Genomic DNA, 20,217 nt, shown 5'->3' with positions numbered 1-20,217 from the left:
TACTCTGGCATGTGTGTATCACTATTTAGGAAAAAAAGATTTTGTTATCTATTTTTACAGATGTGTGGAAAAGTGGCAAAATGAGGTAAAACTGAAAACTTGCTTCACGCAGTTTTCACTAACTTCTATGGAGAAGATCCATACCCAGTAATGACAACTTTACAGAATTTCAGTACAGAAAAGAGTAAGTCTGTTAGTGTTTAAATGCTTAATTAGTGAAATGCAAAAACAATGAGCACTGTTGCAAGCCCGGAGAAGAATATTTTTCTTGGAAGCTGAAACCAAACAGCTGATAAAAATCTTATTTTAATTACATTTAATTCAGGAAAGATAAAAAGTTGTATAGCTATAACTAACTAGCCATGTGTCTTCTTCAGGCCGAAAACACAGCTTTGCACAATTCTCAGCTAAATATTCAAGTGATGAAGTAGATGCTTTACCCTGAGTGCATGATAATAGTGACTATAAGCAAGTGGCACCAATTCAGCTCTTATCAAGCAGCTTTGGAACATCCTGCAGTGGCTGTATTGGCCTCAGCAGAGTTTGCAGAGAAAAAAAGAAACTTAATACCTACAGTGGCAGTCCCACCAACGACTGCCTATCCCTGGAGACAGAGATGGGTTGGACAAGACTCTGTTTTCTATCCTGGGTGAGGATGAAAGTACAAGAATGGTAAGTGACAGACAGAAGAGGTGTCCTTAGTCTCTTAATCAACACACCCCGGGCAGAACAGCCTCTCAGGCATAGGGCAACAAGCTGAGCCTCATCACCAGAGGCTGCTGGTTCCCTTCACTGCCTTGTGCTGGGAGCACAACCACTCGTGCCATGTTACATCACGTGCACTACTACCAGCTCAGAGAAAACAACCATGGCACTGTCCCTCTGCATGTAAACTTGACCTACCAACAATAACATACATAATTGAGTCATTAAAGAGAGTAGAAGGAATCTTACAACTTTATCCTCACTCTGTTTTGATATTTATCATGTAAATTCCAGAGCATGCAACTCTGGTTTCTACCAAGTCCTTTCTCTCTTATCTCTCTCCAAATCTGGTATTGTGTTTTTTTTTTCTTCCATGAAGCTTTATAACAGAATATTTCATTTGTTCTTAAACTCAGGGAAATGAACCTTTCATTAAAATCATTCCCCAAAAGGAATCTTCAAAGAATGTTGAAGGATAAACAAGTATCCAGCAGCTAAACAGCCAACTTGCTTCTAGTATTCAAACAAAAAACTGCAAGGAGCTGCAGACTTCGGTTTTTGAAAAGACGAACTTTTGCTTTGGTGAAATCTTGCTAACTCTGCATTGGGAGGACATTTCCTTTGTTATTCATAGTTCTTACTTCTGTGAAATTTATCTCAGTTTCTTACAACGTATCATTTTGATCAAATAAAAAGTTGGCAGGACATAAAAATTCACCAAGATGAAAAGGCTTTTTTTAACAAATAGAGAATGAAAGACATTCTAAGATTTTTGAACATTTTTTGTCTCTACTGAATAATACTATGATTTTTTAATCAGTTCTGCACAGCTGAAATGCACTATGGAGTTATAAGGAACATATTCTTATGGCTTGATTAAACTGAACATACTGAGATGGGCGTTCATTGTGCTTAAATTGGCCTTACCATGAAAATAAATAGGTCTGTACTAGCAACAGACCATATGACATGTGCCACAAACCTTGTCACCCCAATTTTGTTGTTAGTAAAATGAGATACATATAAAAGAAAACCTTAAGGAAACTTAAGGTTAATGTATTTGAAATCTTATGATGCTCCTTCTATAAAAATATATATTTTAAACTGCATAATAACCAAACATTAGTCAATTAGGTCAACGTTACGTCGATTTGAACCAGCCCTTAAGTATAAATTTATATGATCCTATTTTATGTCATAAAGTTTAGAGCATGAAGGGAGCATCTTTTTTCCACTGAAAGTAGAACACAATCAATTGCACTTGACATCCTTGGGCTTGGATTCTTTCCTCGTTGCAGCTGGCAAAGCTGGTATTATTAACATTCCCCCATTCTTCCTGTTACACAGCCTATTTTCAAGATTACATCTTTTCTGGTTTATAAAATATTTTATGAACATGTTCTATTGACATGTTAATTTCAATAATTTTTTTTTTTGCTTTATGTAAAAATATTTAATGAAAGAAAATGAAGTATAAACTGTTCCTGCAAAGAAACACTAAAGAAAACACATCTTTTTGCCAAGATATTTTTTTCACAAGTGTGCAGGCTTCCCCTCACCCCAAGTTGTCTTAAAGGGAGTTTAGTCATCCATGATTTTGCGTAATAATTTGAGTGATTTGTCAGCATAAAAGTATTTCAATTTGTTTGAAATTACAAAAATGAAACGACAATTATTTTGATTCTAACCGTGATAACATATTTAACACAAAATCAGATGGTCATAGCTAAAGCAGTCCTGATTTATTGGTGAAACAATTTAATAGAAAAAAGCAGTTTTAACAAAATTGATCTTTGACAAGTATTTCAATTTTCCCTTCGCAAACCTTTCTTCTTCAGACAACCCAGTACCAGCTGAAAGCATCCACGGAGCTGGTTATGCCTATTCTCCCAGTACACACATTCTTTCATTGCACTGCAGCTCTCATGACACACTGCAGGTCCTTGAATTTTACAATACAGCAGAGAGATCAAATGACTGTAGCACAACTGTAGTGAGTCTTAGGCAAAGTCAGAGTAGAGATTCCTGGTGTCACTTACGTTAAGCTGGGGGCAAAGCTTGATTTGCTTCTCACGGTAATAGCAAGTGAGAAGCTATTGTCATCACATATTTATGAAGTCATTAAGCTAAGACATAAGAAGAGATTTATAGCTAAGAATCTGTGTAGTTTGCACTGAAGAACTTACATTTGTTGGGTTTTGGAGGGGAGAGGAGGCAATCAGCCAATATTTAATTGCTCTCCTTACACCGTTTTGGCTTTCAGTTTTAAGCTGAGAGTACAGTGACTTCAGTGCTTTCTGGTCTGGTACAGAACAACCCCATTGACAAGTGATCTCACTGAAGGACCATCTCCTGAGAGAAAGGGCACCAAAGTATTGGGCTTAAATGAAATCAGGAGGTCTGAATTTGACAACGAAATATGCTTTACTAATCGTTTCTGGCTTCCCATCTTCCCCTATTTTTCATGGCTCATAATTGCAACAACCTCTTAACTCAGCAATCATTTATCAGAATGAATGGGAATATGTCAAGATACTCTTTAGAGCTTGTCAGTAATGCTCTTGGTTAGAGGCAGCAATCACTGCTGAACAAAATGAAGTTCTTTACTGGTTTCTGAGCAAGACACATCCCACTTCCAATATGCCATTTTAAAACCAGTCTAGTGGTGCACTACTTAGCACAGAAATTCAAAGCTCGAAAGGAAAGGATCAAATCTACTGCATAAGACTTGAGAAGCCACATAATACCGTTATTTTAAATAATGTAGCTCTTATGCAGTTCCTACTCAGTAAGTATCTTGTTTCAGGTGTCCTTTATTCATATCTCAAATTTTATAGGCTTCATTTACTAATGTGAAGGTCCTGATGAGATTCAGCAAAGGAAATAGGAATGTGGAAGGCTATAAAGCATTTCAGCTTTAGCCTCTGGTAGACAGTGAAAAATAACTGAGCCATCAGGTTTATATAACAGATATATTCTAACATTTTATGTTATTCGCATTGTTCAGGCACCAAGATTAGATGGGGAAATGGATTCTGTACTCTATTGCTGGGCATATGAACAAACAATGGAAATGCCAAAATGAAAAATGCTCTCCCATTCATTTTACATACTTTAATTTGCAGAAAACTGCAGAAGCCTACATCAGAATTTCCTGCAGGATTAGCTTAAGGAGGGTTGATTAGGATGATTCAAACTCCTCTAAATATTTAGCAACTTGAATATTCTCTGCTTATTTTTGGTGACATATCAGAGTTTCTACTTTGAAAAGGCTGGAAAACTATGTAGGTGGGTGAAATCTTTTGTATGTGACTCTGTCTTTCTTTTATGCACAACACCTTTTAGCTGACCAGAGTAACGCTACATGTTATCCTGCTTAAAATTTATTGTGAAATACAAAAGGTTATTGTAGATCAACAGCAAAATTCCTACAGACTTCATCGGGGCCATTTTTTATTTCTGTCTAGTTATGGTTCTGGCATGTGCTTACAAGTTGAAGCCCTATCTCCTCAAAGGCAATAGTTTTATTTCTCAAAATTCCTCACTAAATTTAGAAATATGACTCTTAGTGGGCTTCTTAGTATTTTTCTGTGTAATTTAATCACTTTGGCATGGGTTTAGGACAAATTGTGGTAACAATTTGCGATAGAGCAAATAAAATTCGTTATAAGCAAATTGTAATAAGCCATACTATGGAAAAAATTCTTTTAGTGCTCTCTTTTTGCAAGAAACATGTAAGATGTTACTGGTGTAATTCTTATACAAATATATGCTCCTTCACAAGAGTACTCTCATGGAATGGGTAGGTGTTCATTATTTTGAGTATGGACAGCAAAACCAAAGTCCAAAGAACTAGGACAAACCAGATCAAACACTACAGGAGTGACTGAAAGCATTTCTTAATTTTGAATTTCTTGGAGAAAGGCCAGGCTGTAATTAGATATTTTGAACATAATTTCCTCAGGGATTTCAATAACTGCAATGCAAAAAAAGCTAATGAATGTTTCAATACCAAAATTTTATTGGGCCTTATTTATATAATAATATATAACCTGACTATGTTTAACATTTGTATCATCCAAACTCTGAAGGGCAAGAACTAGAGTTCTTCAGATAGCTGAAAATTCAGTCTGCAATCTTTTTTTTTGCATGTTAAGCAAATTTAAAGCCCTAAATGCAAAATGAAAAAAAAACCAAAGAAAACAACAAAACCAAAAAAGACTAATTCTCTTTAATATCTTTTGATGTATAAAAACACATGTGATTTTTTTGTCAATTTTTAATATCTTGTGTAACGGTGCTAAATTTTATGGTTGGTATAAACAATAAACACTGAAATATAAGGAAACATACCAGGTAGTTTTTTACGTGCTTATATGGCTCTTATATTTTTTTCCTTCTTAACCATGATTTCAGTTAATAGGGTTACTCTTGGCTTCTCATTTTTATAATTTTGTGGATCTTGATGTATAGGGAAGCATAACATATCAATGAATGCTTATCTCCTGTTGGGTTCAAATTTTTTTAGAGCTATTATTTATGAAAATGCATAATTCATCCATGTCATACTCATGTATGCACAAAAATGGTGTAGAGCTCTTTTTCTCATTTTCCTCTGTTAGTTAAATTACTTTTTGATAAAAAATATTTAAGGACACTATTTAATTTGTGAACTGTAATTAAAGGCAATAGTTGGATTATCAATAGAAACTAACCCATGTCATTTTAAGATATTTTGTGCAACCTGTGTTCCTTTAGCTCTATTATTCTGTGTATTAATCTCTACAGGTCTTTACATGTAAGTATTTTCATGGGCTAATGGAGCGTGATAGACCCAACACCCATTCATTGAAGTTCCTTTTTTCATCTGAAATGTAGTTTTTAAAAACCAAAAATCACAAAACCCCCTACCTTCTTACTCCATAGCATATTCATTATCAGATCAACACAAACTACTAATTAAGTTAAATTTGACTGCTAAATAACTCCCAAAGAGCCAATTTATCTAAGGTAGTATGAGCACATATTCATTTCTCCTTATACATCACCAGATGTTATTAATTAAATTCTAGTCACTTCAGGCTGCAAGTTTGAAATAATTGCCACTGTAGAAACACTTGTACTTAGCAGTGAGCTTGGCTACAACTTTACTGGTATTGATTGTCACCTGGATACAGGTAGACACCACTCCAGTTATTTCACTTTAGAGTTTATAAGATATTTAGAAGTATGTGGGGAATTTTCAAATTTGTTTCTTGAATGTACAAAGCTTTGTCATAAATACCCATGAAGTGCAGTTTGATGGATTGTCCTCTAAAGAAAACATCTCCTCTCTGAAGGTGTAATACAACTTTTGAAGCTCAGAGGAGATTATGGCAGCAGAAAGTGACTCTTCCCTCTGCAGCAGCTCTTCTCAGCTGGCTGCTCTACTAAGGTGAGGGTTGAAGTGATGCTTGCAATCTGCTTCCTTGCTACCCACCTTCCACCCACATCCACGAAGCTTCTGTGGGCTGATGCTTTGACAACCCTGCACTGCAAAGACTATCGGTATGACAAGGTATTAGGAGGAAAAGGTGTACTTTGCACTCGCCTCACTTTCTGTACAAATTCATTGCTTTTAATTAGTAATTGCAGCAGAAGGTTCAAAGAGATTTTCATTATAGATAATGAATGTTATTCTCACATGGAAAAATTTGCAACCAGAGTCTTCTGGATGCATTTCCTAGCCCACTGGTAAGATTGAATTAGTCTCTCCTGAAATCAACTACACTTTCTCAAGCTTCAGTCATCATAGTACATGTAGGAGAAATGAAAATCTTAGGTTTTGAACTATTTATTAGTCCCCTGTTTTAGTGGAAATGTGAATAAAATCTGCATACTTCCAGAAAGTAAAATTCTTGCATTTTTAAGAATACACTTCCAATATGTTGAATCTTGCACAACTAGATGGTATAGATACTTTAAGTATTACTTGATATATAAAGTTTTGCTTTCCTTTATTTTGAAGGCCATTTATAAGGAAAAGATTGTAGAGCATGAATATAACACATTTACTATCTCACCGATGAAGAAAAGACACGTCAAGAGCACAAGAAAAAGAAATCTAACATCTCTACAAATAAATTTTTTTTGCATTCGTTTTGTGCCCATGAAAAAATATCAGTGATATGATGAATATTTGTAAGGTGATGTACAAGTACAATTTTTTTTCACAAATAGCTTCTGGAAGATTATTTTCTTTTTTTCATTACCAGTATTTAAATGTAAGATTATAACCATGATTAAAAATTAACTTTGCTGTATGGAGAATGATGGGAAACAAATGCTGTACCCTTTAATGACTCGCACACTGATTTTTTAATTTATGTTACAATTTACAAAACAAAACATTTCGTGTCCTTCATCTTTCATAAGCATTTCACTTATTTTCATGAAAACATGTACTGTTTCCTTGCATTGGGTACTCTTGATTCTGAGCAGTTTCTAACCTCCTATCTAAATGTAAATAGTTTATGCTAAGGGATTATTAAGAGAGAAGTAAAACAAAATCCTTAAGGCATTTAGAAATAATACAAAGGGGTATGTTTATGAAAGGCTATTTTTAAAAGGTCTACATTTTAAACGTAAAAATAATTTCAGTTTCCTAAAAGATACAAATAAATTTCAGCTTAAGAGCAGTGAATCATAACTTGATGATCATCATCATGAAGTTATGCTAATTATAGCATTTAAAGGCTTAAGCAAATCTAAACATATGAAAGAAAACCATAGACAGAAGAAGATGATTTGTTGAGGGCCTGTAAGTTGAGTCAACAGTTCATACATATGATTTGCCAAGCAAATTTACCAAGAATAGCTCTTCTTCCTAGAATTACTTTGTTTTAATCTTGCAACTCATATAGTCACTTTATGTAGATTTAATTAGGCACCCTGAGGTTGCCCAAATACTTGCCCCATCTTATTGGCAGAAAATACTAAAACAACCTGACATTCGTTAGCTACTGAGAAGCTACATTGAGCCAAATTGTCTATCCAGCTTTATGTGGTGATTCTGGAAATAATTTTCACCATTAGTTTACAAAATGACTAAAAGAAACCTGTTTTATGTAAATTTGGGAATCCTGCTGAGGTTCCTGACAATTGATAAAATGAAATGGAGAGAAAATAACCAGTACAAATAAAAAGCAATTTGCATGAATTCTGGTGAAATGGAAAGAAGCTAATGGATATGGCATTATAAGCAACTTGCCTTGTAAACTGTAGATCTCTCCAACGCTGTTCTGCCGGGTGATGTGATGCCAATATGCACTACGAGGAAGTGAGATCGACTTGGATAAAGTCATTGGTTCAGACAGACTGGTCTGGAGCTAAAAGCCAAAGCAAACATAAATGGAAGGTCACACATAAGCATACTTGACAGATAATCTCAAAACTCTAAATTGAACCTATGTTGTCATGAAGATACCATTTTCTGAATTACCACAGGTTTTATACTATCATTTAAACTGTGTTACAAGCATCAGCACTGTGAATGCTCAGGAAAAAGCTGCAAAAGTGTATCTGGGTATATAGGTTCATTAGCAGAGGTTAATATTAGGACATCAGAATATGTCCCTATTTATCTACAGATATTCTTCTTGCTGCCAGCGTTTTGTTATTTTCTTCTTTAACTTTATGATAATGATAGATTAGCATATGCCTAAATTCTTAAACCCCTCTGCAATCACATTTCCTTTTGGTCATTTAGCCTGCAAATTGGATTGAATACCTAGAAACACGCTAAGAGAGAATCTGAGACAACCAGAAGAGAATTAGCAATGGAGAGTCATTAATCTCCTTATCCTCCTTTGAAGTGGAGGCATCTCATCACCAGCAGCAGGCTTCAACTTCAAGAGAAGATTTTCCTGATCTGGGGGACTTCATGTGACTGAAACTGTGAATTGCATGGTGAGTGTCCCTGTGTACAAGAGCTACAGCACAGAAACCTGACAGGAGGAATGTGAACTTTATTAAAGAGATCTCAGTCTCCAACAAACTATTGATGTGAGTGAAAGACAAGACAACGCTACAGAGAAAAAAAAAGAAAGATGAAGGATTGTGCATTCTGGCAACCTCTTTGGATATTCCTGTTATGCTTTTTGTGTCTAGAAGAGAATGCACCTGCAAATTTTTTTGTATCTCTGGCTTTACAGAATATAAAATGTGATCAATAATTTTTGGGATCTAACAAATCACCATAACATTGTGAGCATAATTTTTTCAGAGGTTGTCTGAAAGGATCAATACCAAAGGATCAATTATGCCTGAAGATTTATAATGAAAAACCTCTCAGTTTAAGGGACGGCACCAGGACGGTACTCTGAGAGGGTGTGCCTAGAAACTGACTTTCAGAGAGTTCAGCTACAGAGCAGAAGGTATTCAAGGTCTGTATCATTTACTGCAGGTTTAGCCATTAATTCCTAAGGATTCCTTGTTCAGAATCATAATGCCAAATTAAAAAAAACCCTTTTTAAAAGCTAATATTATTCTGTCATTTAAACCTCTCCCCCCCCAAAAAAAAAAAAAAAAAAAAAAAAAAAATTAGAGACAGTATCCACCCAAAGCTCAAAGATCTAAAATTATTTAAATTTTGGGTATTAACACAAACTGATGCATGGAATATATTTTGCTTCAGAACAATATGCTGTAATTACTTCTGCTGTTGTTTTCTGTTTTCTTGAGAACTGTCATCAAAATAACTCCCTGTCTACAGCTAATGTCTTTTCTGCTCATTCATAGCCAAGTATTACATTCCATTTGTCAGTGGTACAGCTTGTAGAAGCATTTAGTCCATTAAAAAAGAAGTTTGAAAGCACTATCAGAAGAATTACATTTTTAGGGGGACTTGGGGATTTAAAGTTTATTCATACACAGAATTTCCTTTATTGTAGAGATAAGGACAGTGACAAGCCCTCTAAATTATTTTACCATTTTTGTATAGCAAGGGTAACAAGGGTAACTTGTTGAGGAAGAAAATTACATAAAATCATCTAACTTCAGTATACCGACAATTTATTCATAATTTATTCACCCAAAAGGTAAATTAAAGGCAAAACATTTTCTTAGTATGCATTCTGAAAAAAATAATTCCAGTAAATAGAACTAATTTGAGTACAGTTTATTATCTCAATGCTAAATCCATGGGCTGAATGGAAGTGGTTAAACATATAATTATTCCTGACCTGAGGTGATTAGTTCCTGCCTGATCTGACCAATACTGATGCAGAAGAACTTTATGTGCACACATTAGAGATTTAGGAGAACAAAAAAAAAAATCTGTTCTCATTATAAAATAAGTTAAGAACTGCTCTAGTGCTGAAGACTGCACTACAAGCATTCACAATACTTTGTTTCCTCAGATTCCCTAATTAAAGAACAACTTCTGATATCACCTTTTGGGTAAGAATTATCACCATATGCTAAGTGCAATAGGACCAGATGAACCACATTTCTTTGGGGACTCCATAGAGAAAAAAAATGCATTTTCTAGTTTGTTATAATATCATCCTCAGAAAAAAATACTTTAAAATAAAATATCAATTTTGTTTTTAATTTGAGACTTTAAAATAGAAATGTAAACCTATGGATTTGAACACCTTATTACCTTGTATATCATATAAAGGATGATAACATTAATTTGTCCATGAAGTTATTCTTACTGAATAGACTACTATCAGCTATAATTTTTCTTTTAATCTTTTTTAATCCATATAAAAATCACATTGTTGATCAAGTGTAATTGACAATGACAGAATGCTTACTTCTACAAACTGCTGTTTGTAAAAATATTCCTGTGTTCAAAGAAAATTGAATAATACATTGACAGAAACCCATTTTCTCTAGAGAACATCTTATATGTTACATTGTGGGTGTTTCAGATAAAAAGCTTGAAGCCAAGGTGAAGAAAAGAGAAATAAAAACATCAATATAATCAATTGTTCCTATACTATTAGATAGCTCTTTGCTATATTAATAATTACAGGTTAAACTAGTATTTAAAGTACAGAGATCTACTGTTTCAGAATCCCTTTTCCCCAACTGTAAATGAAATTCTGGTAGTTAACAACGTTAAAACAAAACAAACAAACAATTTGTAAATCAGGGAAGATTTACAGAACTGTTTAACTTTCAAAAAATTAGACGCTCAGGTTCAAGACCTCTGGTGTTCCAGACCAGTGAAAGAGATCACACTCATAAGTTAGAGACTTTGTCCTAGATACCCTTCCTTTTTGTCTTTTTACTATGCCTCATTAAAAAACAACTGGTTTCTCCTCTGTGCTTTTTTGAAAAAGCTAATGCAAACAGAGAACTTTTCACTATAAGTAAATAACCTTTAAATTTTCTTCTTTTCTCAAAGCAGGTGGACCATCTTGCACAGATTTATTACTGTCCTTAATTTAACAGACATGTAACAGTAAAAAATATATTTAAAAATTATTTCACCTATCTCAGTATAAGGACAGGAAGACAAACTGAGAGAACTGGGGTTCAGACTGGAGAAGTTCAGGGAGAAAGTTTCATGGAGACCTTATTGCAACCTTTCGGTACTTTACTGGGGCGTATAAGAAAGATGAAGCAGACTTTTTAGTAGGGCCTGTTGTAACAGGACAAGCAGTAAGGGTTTTAATTGAAAAGAAGGTAAATTTAAATTGGACATGAGGAAAGAATTTTTTATGATGGGGGTGGTAAAACACTGCCATTGGTTGCCCAGACAGGTGGTGGATGCCTCGTCCCTGAACACATTCAAGGTCAGGGACTGGGCTCAGAGCAACCTGGTCTAGTTGAACATGTCCCTTCTCATTGCAGGGGGGTTGGACTAGATGGCCATTAAAGGTCCCTTCCAACCCAAAGCATTCTCTGATTTCACTGAGGATTGTTTTGCTGTGTTGCATCTATGTACCAGTCTTAACAAAGGAAAGCAAAGCAGTATACCAAATTGAACATGCATCTAGAATGACTTGGCTGCAGATATTTCTCAAGTCTGATGAGACTTCAGGAAATAAAAAGCCATAATCTAGACTTTTTCTCCCAGTTTACGAGAGAGAAAGTGATAACAGAATTAGAACTTAGGTGAAAAGTAGAAACGCATACATCAAAACCACATTAACTCAGGGAATTTTGTGGTGGGAATATAAAAACCCCAAACATCACTGAAACATTTTTGTTATCTGACATGAAACACCTAGTAGTTATACTTCATCCATTTCCTCCAGAATCTGTCTGATAAAATACCTTTCACACAGTAAACATTACATTTCTTTCCTGTATCCAAATCCAATATCCAAAGCCAAAATATCCAAAATATTGAGTCATATGAAGCCTTTGCTTTGCTAGTGACAACTTTATTATTCTTACAGGTCTATTTGATTAAAATAGAAATTAAAGAAAAAGTCTATTAATGTGTCACTGTAAGAAGTTTCCCAGATTTTTCATTATTGTTCTTCCATGAAAGGCTTAAGGACTAAATTTTCTTTTAATTCCCATGGGCCATCTCCATTCACTTCAATAGATTTGTTACTCTGATATCAATAATGAATACAATTCCAAGAATGGAGCCTGTTAACTGTATTAGGGTTCTGAGCTTTGATCTTTTTAGCATATTATTTTCTCTCCTTTTTTTTGTCATTAAAAAGTCAAAACACTGAAGGTGATAGAAAATACATTTGGCTTGAGGAGACGAACTGAACAATTTATAGTTCATTCCAGTTTTTTTTAGTCTACAATAAGGACAGTTTGGTTTTTACAGATATGCTCTGAAAATAGGTTAGTTTATTATGGATAAAACCCTCTGTATCATTTCAAGTTCTCATTAGTGTCTTTAAACAAATAGCAAGACAACTAGGTCACAGAAGACTAGCGAGAGTTGTAGTCTAGAAATATGAATTGAATACTATCATATAGATTTTTTTCTTTCTAACTCTAAAGAAGGTTATTTTGTGTGTTATGCCTTGAAGAGAAAGAAATTAAGAAAGAGAATGAGATTAAGAAATATATTTCACCTCTCAAGTGTCAATTATCTGACACAGACTCACTTCACTGGTACCCACAGTAAAAAATTACTAAAGCTTAAGAATCACACAGTCTAGTAGGTAGCATCAGCTCAGATATCCCCTGAGTCAGAGAACAAGCAGGAGAAAAGGTTTTGGGTTTTTTAAAATGAGTTTTCTCATTTTCTCGTCATGACCAAGAAAAGGGTATCTTTCTCTTTTTTGCAAAAGCAGCAACTGTTGTCCCATGTTCAACTTGTATACTATGACACATAGACCTATTTTACAAAAACCAGTTCTCATTCAGTACTGTAAAGCAGACTGTTCCTTCTTAAGCACAGGTTTGCCAATGTTTCTGTTGAAATCAATTCTTCTGCTCCAAACAATTTTCCAATTTGTCATTTTGAATTCTGTCTCCACTGATCCACTTCCACATTGTTATAAATGTAAGATCTGGAAGTATAATAACTAGACTGAGCCTTGATCCTTCTTTGAAAATATTTAATAAAACTGGATGCAGGATATAGTCCTATGAAATTCTAGTGAGAAAATTCTTTCCTTTGGTGATGTGTTACTAATATTCTTTGGTTATAATTTCTCTATAGCCTTTTATTCACAATCACTTAGGTTGCTTAGAATATAGTTATTTGTTACTTGGACTGCGTTCATTACTTAAAGGTGTTTACTATTACTATAAACATTTATAAGTATCAGCATACTATTTATTTGCTAGGCACTGCTTTATACCTATTTTCACGTTTTTATCCAGCTTGCTGTTCCTGACAGAATACATAACATTGGCAAAACCCACACCAATATATGACCTCACAAGTCTTCTGGAAAAACTTATAGAAAAGCTATCTGTAAAAGTAATTTCAGTAGTTTCAGCCTTGATAATATATTTCTAGCATTAAGGTTTTCAGTAGCAATTCCAACGTTGCTATTACCTTTTGGAGAGTTACTTAATCAATTATGGACCAAAAAAAAAAAAAAAAAAGTAACACTACTTTGTGGTGCTAGGGTGGATGATGATTATCCTTTAGTGGTGGAATAATATTGTGAATGAATAATAAAGCAATGGTGGAAGAAAAGCATTTTGAAGGAAGATTCAAAGGGACTGATTGTTTTTTAATATTTTCCTTGGTCACACTACAAAGAGAGAACTGGGATGCTTTGCTCCTTTTCTGGAGGAAGTGTGTTGGGTTTTTTCTTTTATTTTTTCTTCTTTCCTCTAAAAGAAGCTCATAATAGATCAGTGTTGTCTGACAGAAGGGATTAATGTTGGGAGGAAAATTAGATGAATTTTACAGCACATTGGGATTATACTTGTTGAATATCAGTAAGGTGTGTGTCTTCACCCACAGGTATCACAAAATTGGGGGTTTGCTCCTTTTTGTGAAAGAAGTTTCCTGGAAACTATAATAATTAGTGTGAGGGTAGAAGCTCATATTCTTACATCTTTCAAAGGTTTGAGCCATTTTATTACACATAAACAAATACTTTATCCATTTTTCATTTCATAAAACCATTCACTAATAACATGGGAGATAATGCCAGCATGGACAGAGCTGAGAATATTTCAAGCCTGACTATACAGCAGGTCTTAGTGGAAACAAACACAAATGTGCTAATTTCTCCTATCTCTATGACAGAGAATCCAGTATTGCACAGAAATGATTCGCAGATATTGACTGTCCTTTCTGTTGCCATGAAATAGGAGCCAGGTATGTATGCTTGCAGCCCAGAATGCCAACCGTACCTAAGCCAGCAGGTCGAGGGAAGTGATTCTCCCTCTCTATTCTGTTCTTGTGAGAGCCCATGTGGAGCACTGCATCCAGCTCTGAGGGCCACAGCACAAGAAAGACAGGGACCTGTTAGAGCACGTACAGAGGGAGCCATGAAGATGATCTCCTGTGAAGACAGGCTGAGAGAGATGGGGTTGTTCAGCCTGGAAAAGGGAAGGCTTCATCCTATCAGTGTTTGTAAATACCTGACGGAGAGTGCAAAGAAGACAGAATCAGGCTCTTTACAGTGGTGCCCGGTGAAAGGACCAAAGGCAATGTGCACAAACTGAAACACAGGAGTTTCCCTCTGAACATCAGGAAACGCTTTTACTCTGAGGTTGAATAAGCACTGGCACAGATTGCCCAGGAAGGTTGTGAAGTCTCTCACCTTGTAGACATTCAAAAGCCATGTGGACATGGTCCTGGACAACTAGCTTCGATGGCATGGCTTGAGTGATGGGGTTGGACAAGAGGTCCCTTCCACCCTCAACCAGTTTTTGATTGTCATCTCCAAAATTATAGAGAAGGTTTTACTGAATAGGGAGAGTCCCAGATCTTTCTTCTGAACAGTGTAAGGATAAGTAAGTTGAGGTGAAAAAGAATGAACTGAAATGCATTAGTTAGAGAGATCAAAGAAAGAAACCATCAACAAAGAGTTGTGTTCTTCATTTGGAGCAAGTGTTTTCTGAGGAATTCAGCCTGAGAGTTATGGGTGTTCCAGACAGGGCTCTTTCATGAGGTTTGTCAAGCCAAAGCTAAAAATAGTGAGGCTTGCTACCAGTACTGACGTACAAAGTCTTGTCCTCCATCCTCTGTCTGTTTTTCACTCTCCTTGCTCTGCTGAGTAGTCCTCTCTCCTACAAAGCTACTGAGTCTGACCTCAACCTGAAATGCTCTGGCAAAATCTTCAAAGTATGAGATTTTTTTCATGGAATTACTTGCCAAAAGATATGACATATCTTAAAGAGGTGTTTGGGACACTTGAAGTCCCAGTATTTTACTTGAGAGTAATTTAAGGACAGCCTTTCTGACTTCATAGAAGTTTGCTTTAGAACTGGTGTAGTAGAAGCCATGGTATGAAAAATGCCTCTCGGTGGAGAACAGACTTGAAAAGCTCTCTCTAGCATGTGGCAAGAAAGGTGAAATATGGATGGACACAGACTGTCCCCAGTTGGGAGAACCCCACTTGAATAAGTTTGGGGCTGAAAAATTGGATTTCTAAAAAAATGCTACAATCTGTATTCACTGTTCACTGCACAGTTATTTGACTTTCATTATTTCTGATAAAGCAAATGACTTGGACCTCATGAGATTTCTTAAGAAGTTTTTCTTCTATTGTCTAAAACACATCAGTGGTTTCCAATTACACATATTTGTGGAAATCACATTTCTTTTAGCTTCTTCATTTCAGTATACAGAAATTGCTGACCAATGAACTTTAATAAAATTAGAGAAAAACAATTTTCTGAATACTTTCTGAAACAATAATCATCAGTAACTTTTAATGAATATTCCTCATTAAGCTTATCAGTGTGTGTTTCCAGTATTCCTTAACACACATAGTCTGGCTGACCTCTACTTTCTGACATTTTCAGAATTTAGTTTTACATGTCATACAAAGACATTTCAATTAAAAACAAGAAATAGCAAACCTAGAATACATTAAAATTACTATCATGTAGTAAAGTCTTCTCAGATGACTCTTCAATATCTTCCCAAAGAACACATTTCCTTCCTTTTAACTAGTTACTTTTAGACATTTAAAATTCATCTTGAAACATACTGGGGCTAGTTATATAAAGCTTTGAAACATACTGTATTTTTTTTTTTTTTTGGGGGGGGGGGGTGGTAGGTATATGCCAGCACATATTAACACACAAACGAATACATTAATTTAAGGCAATTTATTACTAATTAATTAAATATGTACTTCAGTAGCTCCATTGCCTTTAATGAGTTTTTACAGATTTAAAATCAACTGAGAAAATGGTATATAAAAAGAAACGGCTATTCTTTTCTACTGTGTGTGCTCACACACAGGGATCTCATCATGATCATGTATATAGATAGATACAGCCAGAGCATTCTTGACATTGTTCTTTTAAAATTGAAATAAGCAATCATTAAAAAGCAATGCCTACGCTTCTTAAAAAACATACCTTATGTATATTTGGAAATATTTGGGGTTTTGTGGCCCAGAAACAACTTGTAGTGAGAGACATGATTCTCTGAATCGCAATTCAAATTTCTGCATATAAAAGAAGCTAGTGAAATTTTTGCTTCCTTACTGATGCCTATTTACTAATACAGCAGAAGTAGCTGCAAATCAGGAATTCAGTTTGGAAAGGTGGGAGACAGATAAGTATTCGTAGATTGCTTTATCTTTCCATATACTTGCATCAACCCAATAAATCCTACCATTAGCAATCTTCCTTCACCTAATTTCATTTTCAGACTAAAACCAGGTGGGTTTTTTTCTGCTGGCAAAAGTTGTTCGGCACAATAGAAATTGTACATACATGACTACATGCCATGTAACTCAAACCTTTTTAAATCCATAGTTGCTAGTTAATGAAACAATCCTTTGCCTGTTTCAGCTTCACAAAACAAAGGAAATAGAATTATACATGTTGCCATGGAAATCTGTAACTCCATTGCTTTTTCTTCTTCATGTAATACAAAATGTATGTAAAGGTCATCACCAAACAATATGTGGGAGCACATCACAGAAATGCCATCATTTTACAAAGGATTTTACAAAATCTCTCAGGTAGCAGCAATTGCAACTTTTACCACTATATTCTACAAGGAAATGATTAAGAATAATCAAGAGAAGAACCTTTGCTGATTTATCAATGGATTTTGCATCACAAAGACTGTAGAGATATGCATTCAACAGCCAGTCATACGAATCCATATGAATCTTGCCTGGCAGCTGCCTTTACAGAAATGGATTCTGACAGACTGAATATGCTATGAGACTAGCAGCTTTTACCCTGAGACAGTCATTAAAAACAGAGAGATGGATGCTTCTGCCATAGCATGTAAAATCTTCATTAATTCCATGCTGCTGAATGCTGTAAAACTGAAACATTTTTGAAAAACCTATTCCTGCAGAGATGGAACAGTATGCCATTACATTTAACATCTTCATCACCAATGTGGGCAGTGGGACAGAATCGACTCTTAGCAAATTTGGGGATGACATCAAACCAGGGGGGATAGTCAAACACCCAGACAGCAGGGCTTCTGTTCAGAGGGATTTCATCAAAGCAGAGGAAAAGGCTGACAGGACTGTCTTGAAGTTCAGCAATGACTGGTATCAATGCTGCAACTGGGCCAAGGCAACTCTGCACACAAGTACAGTCTGGGGACTGACTTGCTAGCTAAAAACTTTGCCAAAAGGAACTAACTGTCCTGGTGATAACATGAATGACCAGTTGTCAGAGACTGAAATATTATAATTTATGACTTAAACATTTTCTTGAAGGACTTTTAAAACCGTAAAGAGTACTACCACAGCCTGGATGGGGCCCTGAGTGAGGCCTTACACTGCTCACTGATGAAGATAAAGTAACAGCTCAGGGCTGGGGACATTTCAGAAAGCACAAGCTTAACACCTCCAAGGTGGAGACCACAGCCCCAGGGCTATCAGCTGCCAGGCTCAAACAGACCCCCTGCACCAAAGGGTGGAGGGAGGAGAGGCTTGGGTATCTTGGAAAGGCCTCTGGTCAGCGGTGCAGTGACCGCCCATCCTCCACTGTGCAGAGGAGCCCAGCTGAGGGGTCCTCACCAGGGTGGGGAGAAGCTTATCCACAGCAGGAGGGGGTGACATGGCCCATCACAGGGGCCCCCCTCAAAAGGGTCCACAGACCCAGAGCACCAGAGATGATGCAACAGACCCTCAGTGTTGCAAGGGACAGTGTCAAGCCAGCCCCTGCAAGGAGAGACGTGCGTGTTCTCACCTGGCCCAAAGCGTATATTAATCCACAGGATTCTGTACTCTTTGGTGTGTGGTGTGGTGGTGTGTGGGGGCGTGGCCACGGTGGTGATGGGAGACCCTCACCACCAGCAGACCAGATGGAGGGGAGCAACGAGACATCGTTGGGACCCTCAGATGGGTGATGTGCTTCCACCTGACCCCTGTCACCTCTCCCTGTTCCCCCACCAGGCACATTTCTTTTTTCCATTTCTTTCTCTCTTTCTTTTCTCTTCCCTTCTCTTTGCCTCTTTTACTATTAAATAAAATACATCCATTTTTTAGCATCAACATCTAACCTCAATTGTTTTTTATCTAATTTCTGGGAATATTTTGAACCTTCTAAGTTCTTTCCGGTTTATGCTCAGAGACTTAGCTTGCTTTGCTTTTCTGGGTTTTAAACCGGATCATAACACTAGTGTATGTGTGCAGTGATGGAGGCTAACGACACACTGGACCACATTAGCAAAACCATGGCCAGTAGAACCAGAGAAGTCACGCTTCTCAAATTTGGCATTTGAGAAAACACATCTGGAAGTCTAGCTATGTTCACAAAGTAAATCGCCCAAGCACAGGGGGAATGTCAAAATGGAGAGAGCCTGGCAGAGAACCTCTAAAAAGCAGAATATGATCAGTGATGCTGGATTAAGTGTCTAATGTTTATTCACCATGAGAAAGCAAAGGCTAAAAGAAATCTAACCCCATTTTTTTCTCTCTCTTATTAAAGATATGTTGTGAAGAAGACTGTTACCAGAAATACGCAGTGAAAGGACAAGAGTCAACAGGTCACAGGCTGTGGCAAGGGAAATTTGAGACAGACTTCAGGAAAAAATCCTTCACAGTGTGAACAGCCAAGTGCTGGAATAAGCACCATAATCTGCATCGCTGGGGGTGCTCAAAATGTGACTGGATAAGATCCTGGCTAACTTTACTTAGTTTTGATGCTATACCTGCTTTGAACACACAAGTAGGCGAGCTGACTACCCTTCCTATGCCAGTATTTCCAATCCTATATTCAACGGATTTGAAAATCTGAGAGCTAATGAGATGTGCTGTGACATTGAGTCAAACTGACATTTTGCTGACTGTAGTAGCTGCACATCTTTGTATAACACAGACACTGTGGTTAGTGAAATAATGTCAAATTATTACCAACAGTACAGGGTCTATAATCTGTACTACTGCCTAACAATTCTCCTCAGCCAGATTCCTGCACAGCTGATAAATGAAAATTCTTAGCATGCCTGGCATCATTTGAGACATCAGTAGCGTAAGAACATAACCAATACCCTGTCCGGGTAGACTTTGATAAATGCATATTAAAAGACTGCATGTACTTGGAAAAGTTTCTGTATGTCAGATACAGCTTTTTTAGATACTCAGAATCTGTTGTCTTCAGTCTAAACATAATCAGAGAGATTAGAAATAATTTTCATGCTAAAATCCCTGTCATCTTTATAAAAAGAAATAGAAGCGGAGAAAAAATGCAAAATGAAGACATAGGGTGAAACTCACCTAATTTTTGTCTCACCAACAAGTACCTGATGAGCCAAAGCACAAAAAGCACAGGAAGGAATTACAAAGTAACTTTAGGGCTGTTATGAGAATTTTTGATCTCTTCTCAGATTATTACTTTTTATAATTCTCCTATTCTCTGGAAAGCACTGTGCCCCTCTGTAAATCATTGATAAAGAAGTTTCTTATTAATCAGAGAGAAAGCCTT

The 20,217-nt window shown here is 36.2% G+C and overlaps 1 protein-coding gene across 2 annotated transcripts in view; it reads right to left on the bottom strand.

The window, feature by feature from the left end:
* Nucleotides 1–20,217, bottom strand: part of DOK6 (docking protein 6) — a 255,270-nt gene that overhangs the window by 37,676 nt on the left and 197,377 nt on the right. For both annotated transcript variants that reach the window (XM_042032484.1, XM_042032493.1), the window contains exon 7: nt 7,955–8,072. In XM_042032484.1, the coding sequence (XP_041888418.1) occupies nt 7,955–8,072 (118 nt within the window). The remainder of the gene's footprint in view (nt 1–7,954; nt 8,073–20,217) is intronic.

Source organism: Corvus kubaryi, unplaced genomic scaffold, assembly GCF_017639235.1.
Source record: "Corvus kubaryi isolate FWS band 111438036 unplaced genomic scaffold, C.kubaryi_AGA036_p1.0 132, whole genome shotgun sequence".
Classification (NCBI taxonomy): Eukaryota; Metazoa; Chordata; class Aves; order Passeriformes; family Corvidae; genus Corvus; species Corvus kubaryi.
This window is presented reverse-complemented; position numbering and strand designations above follow the sequence as displayed.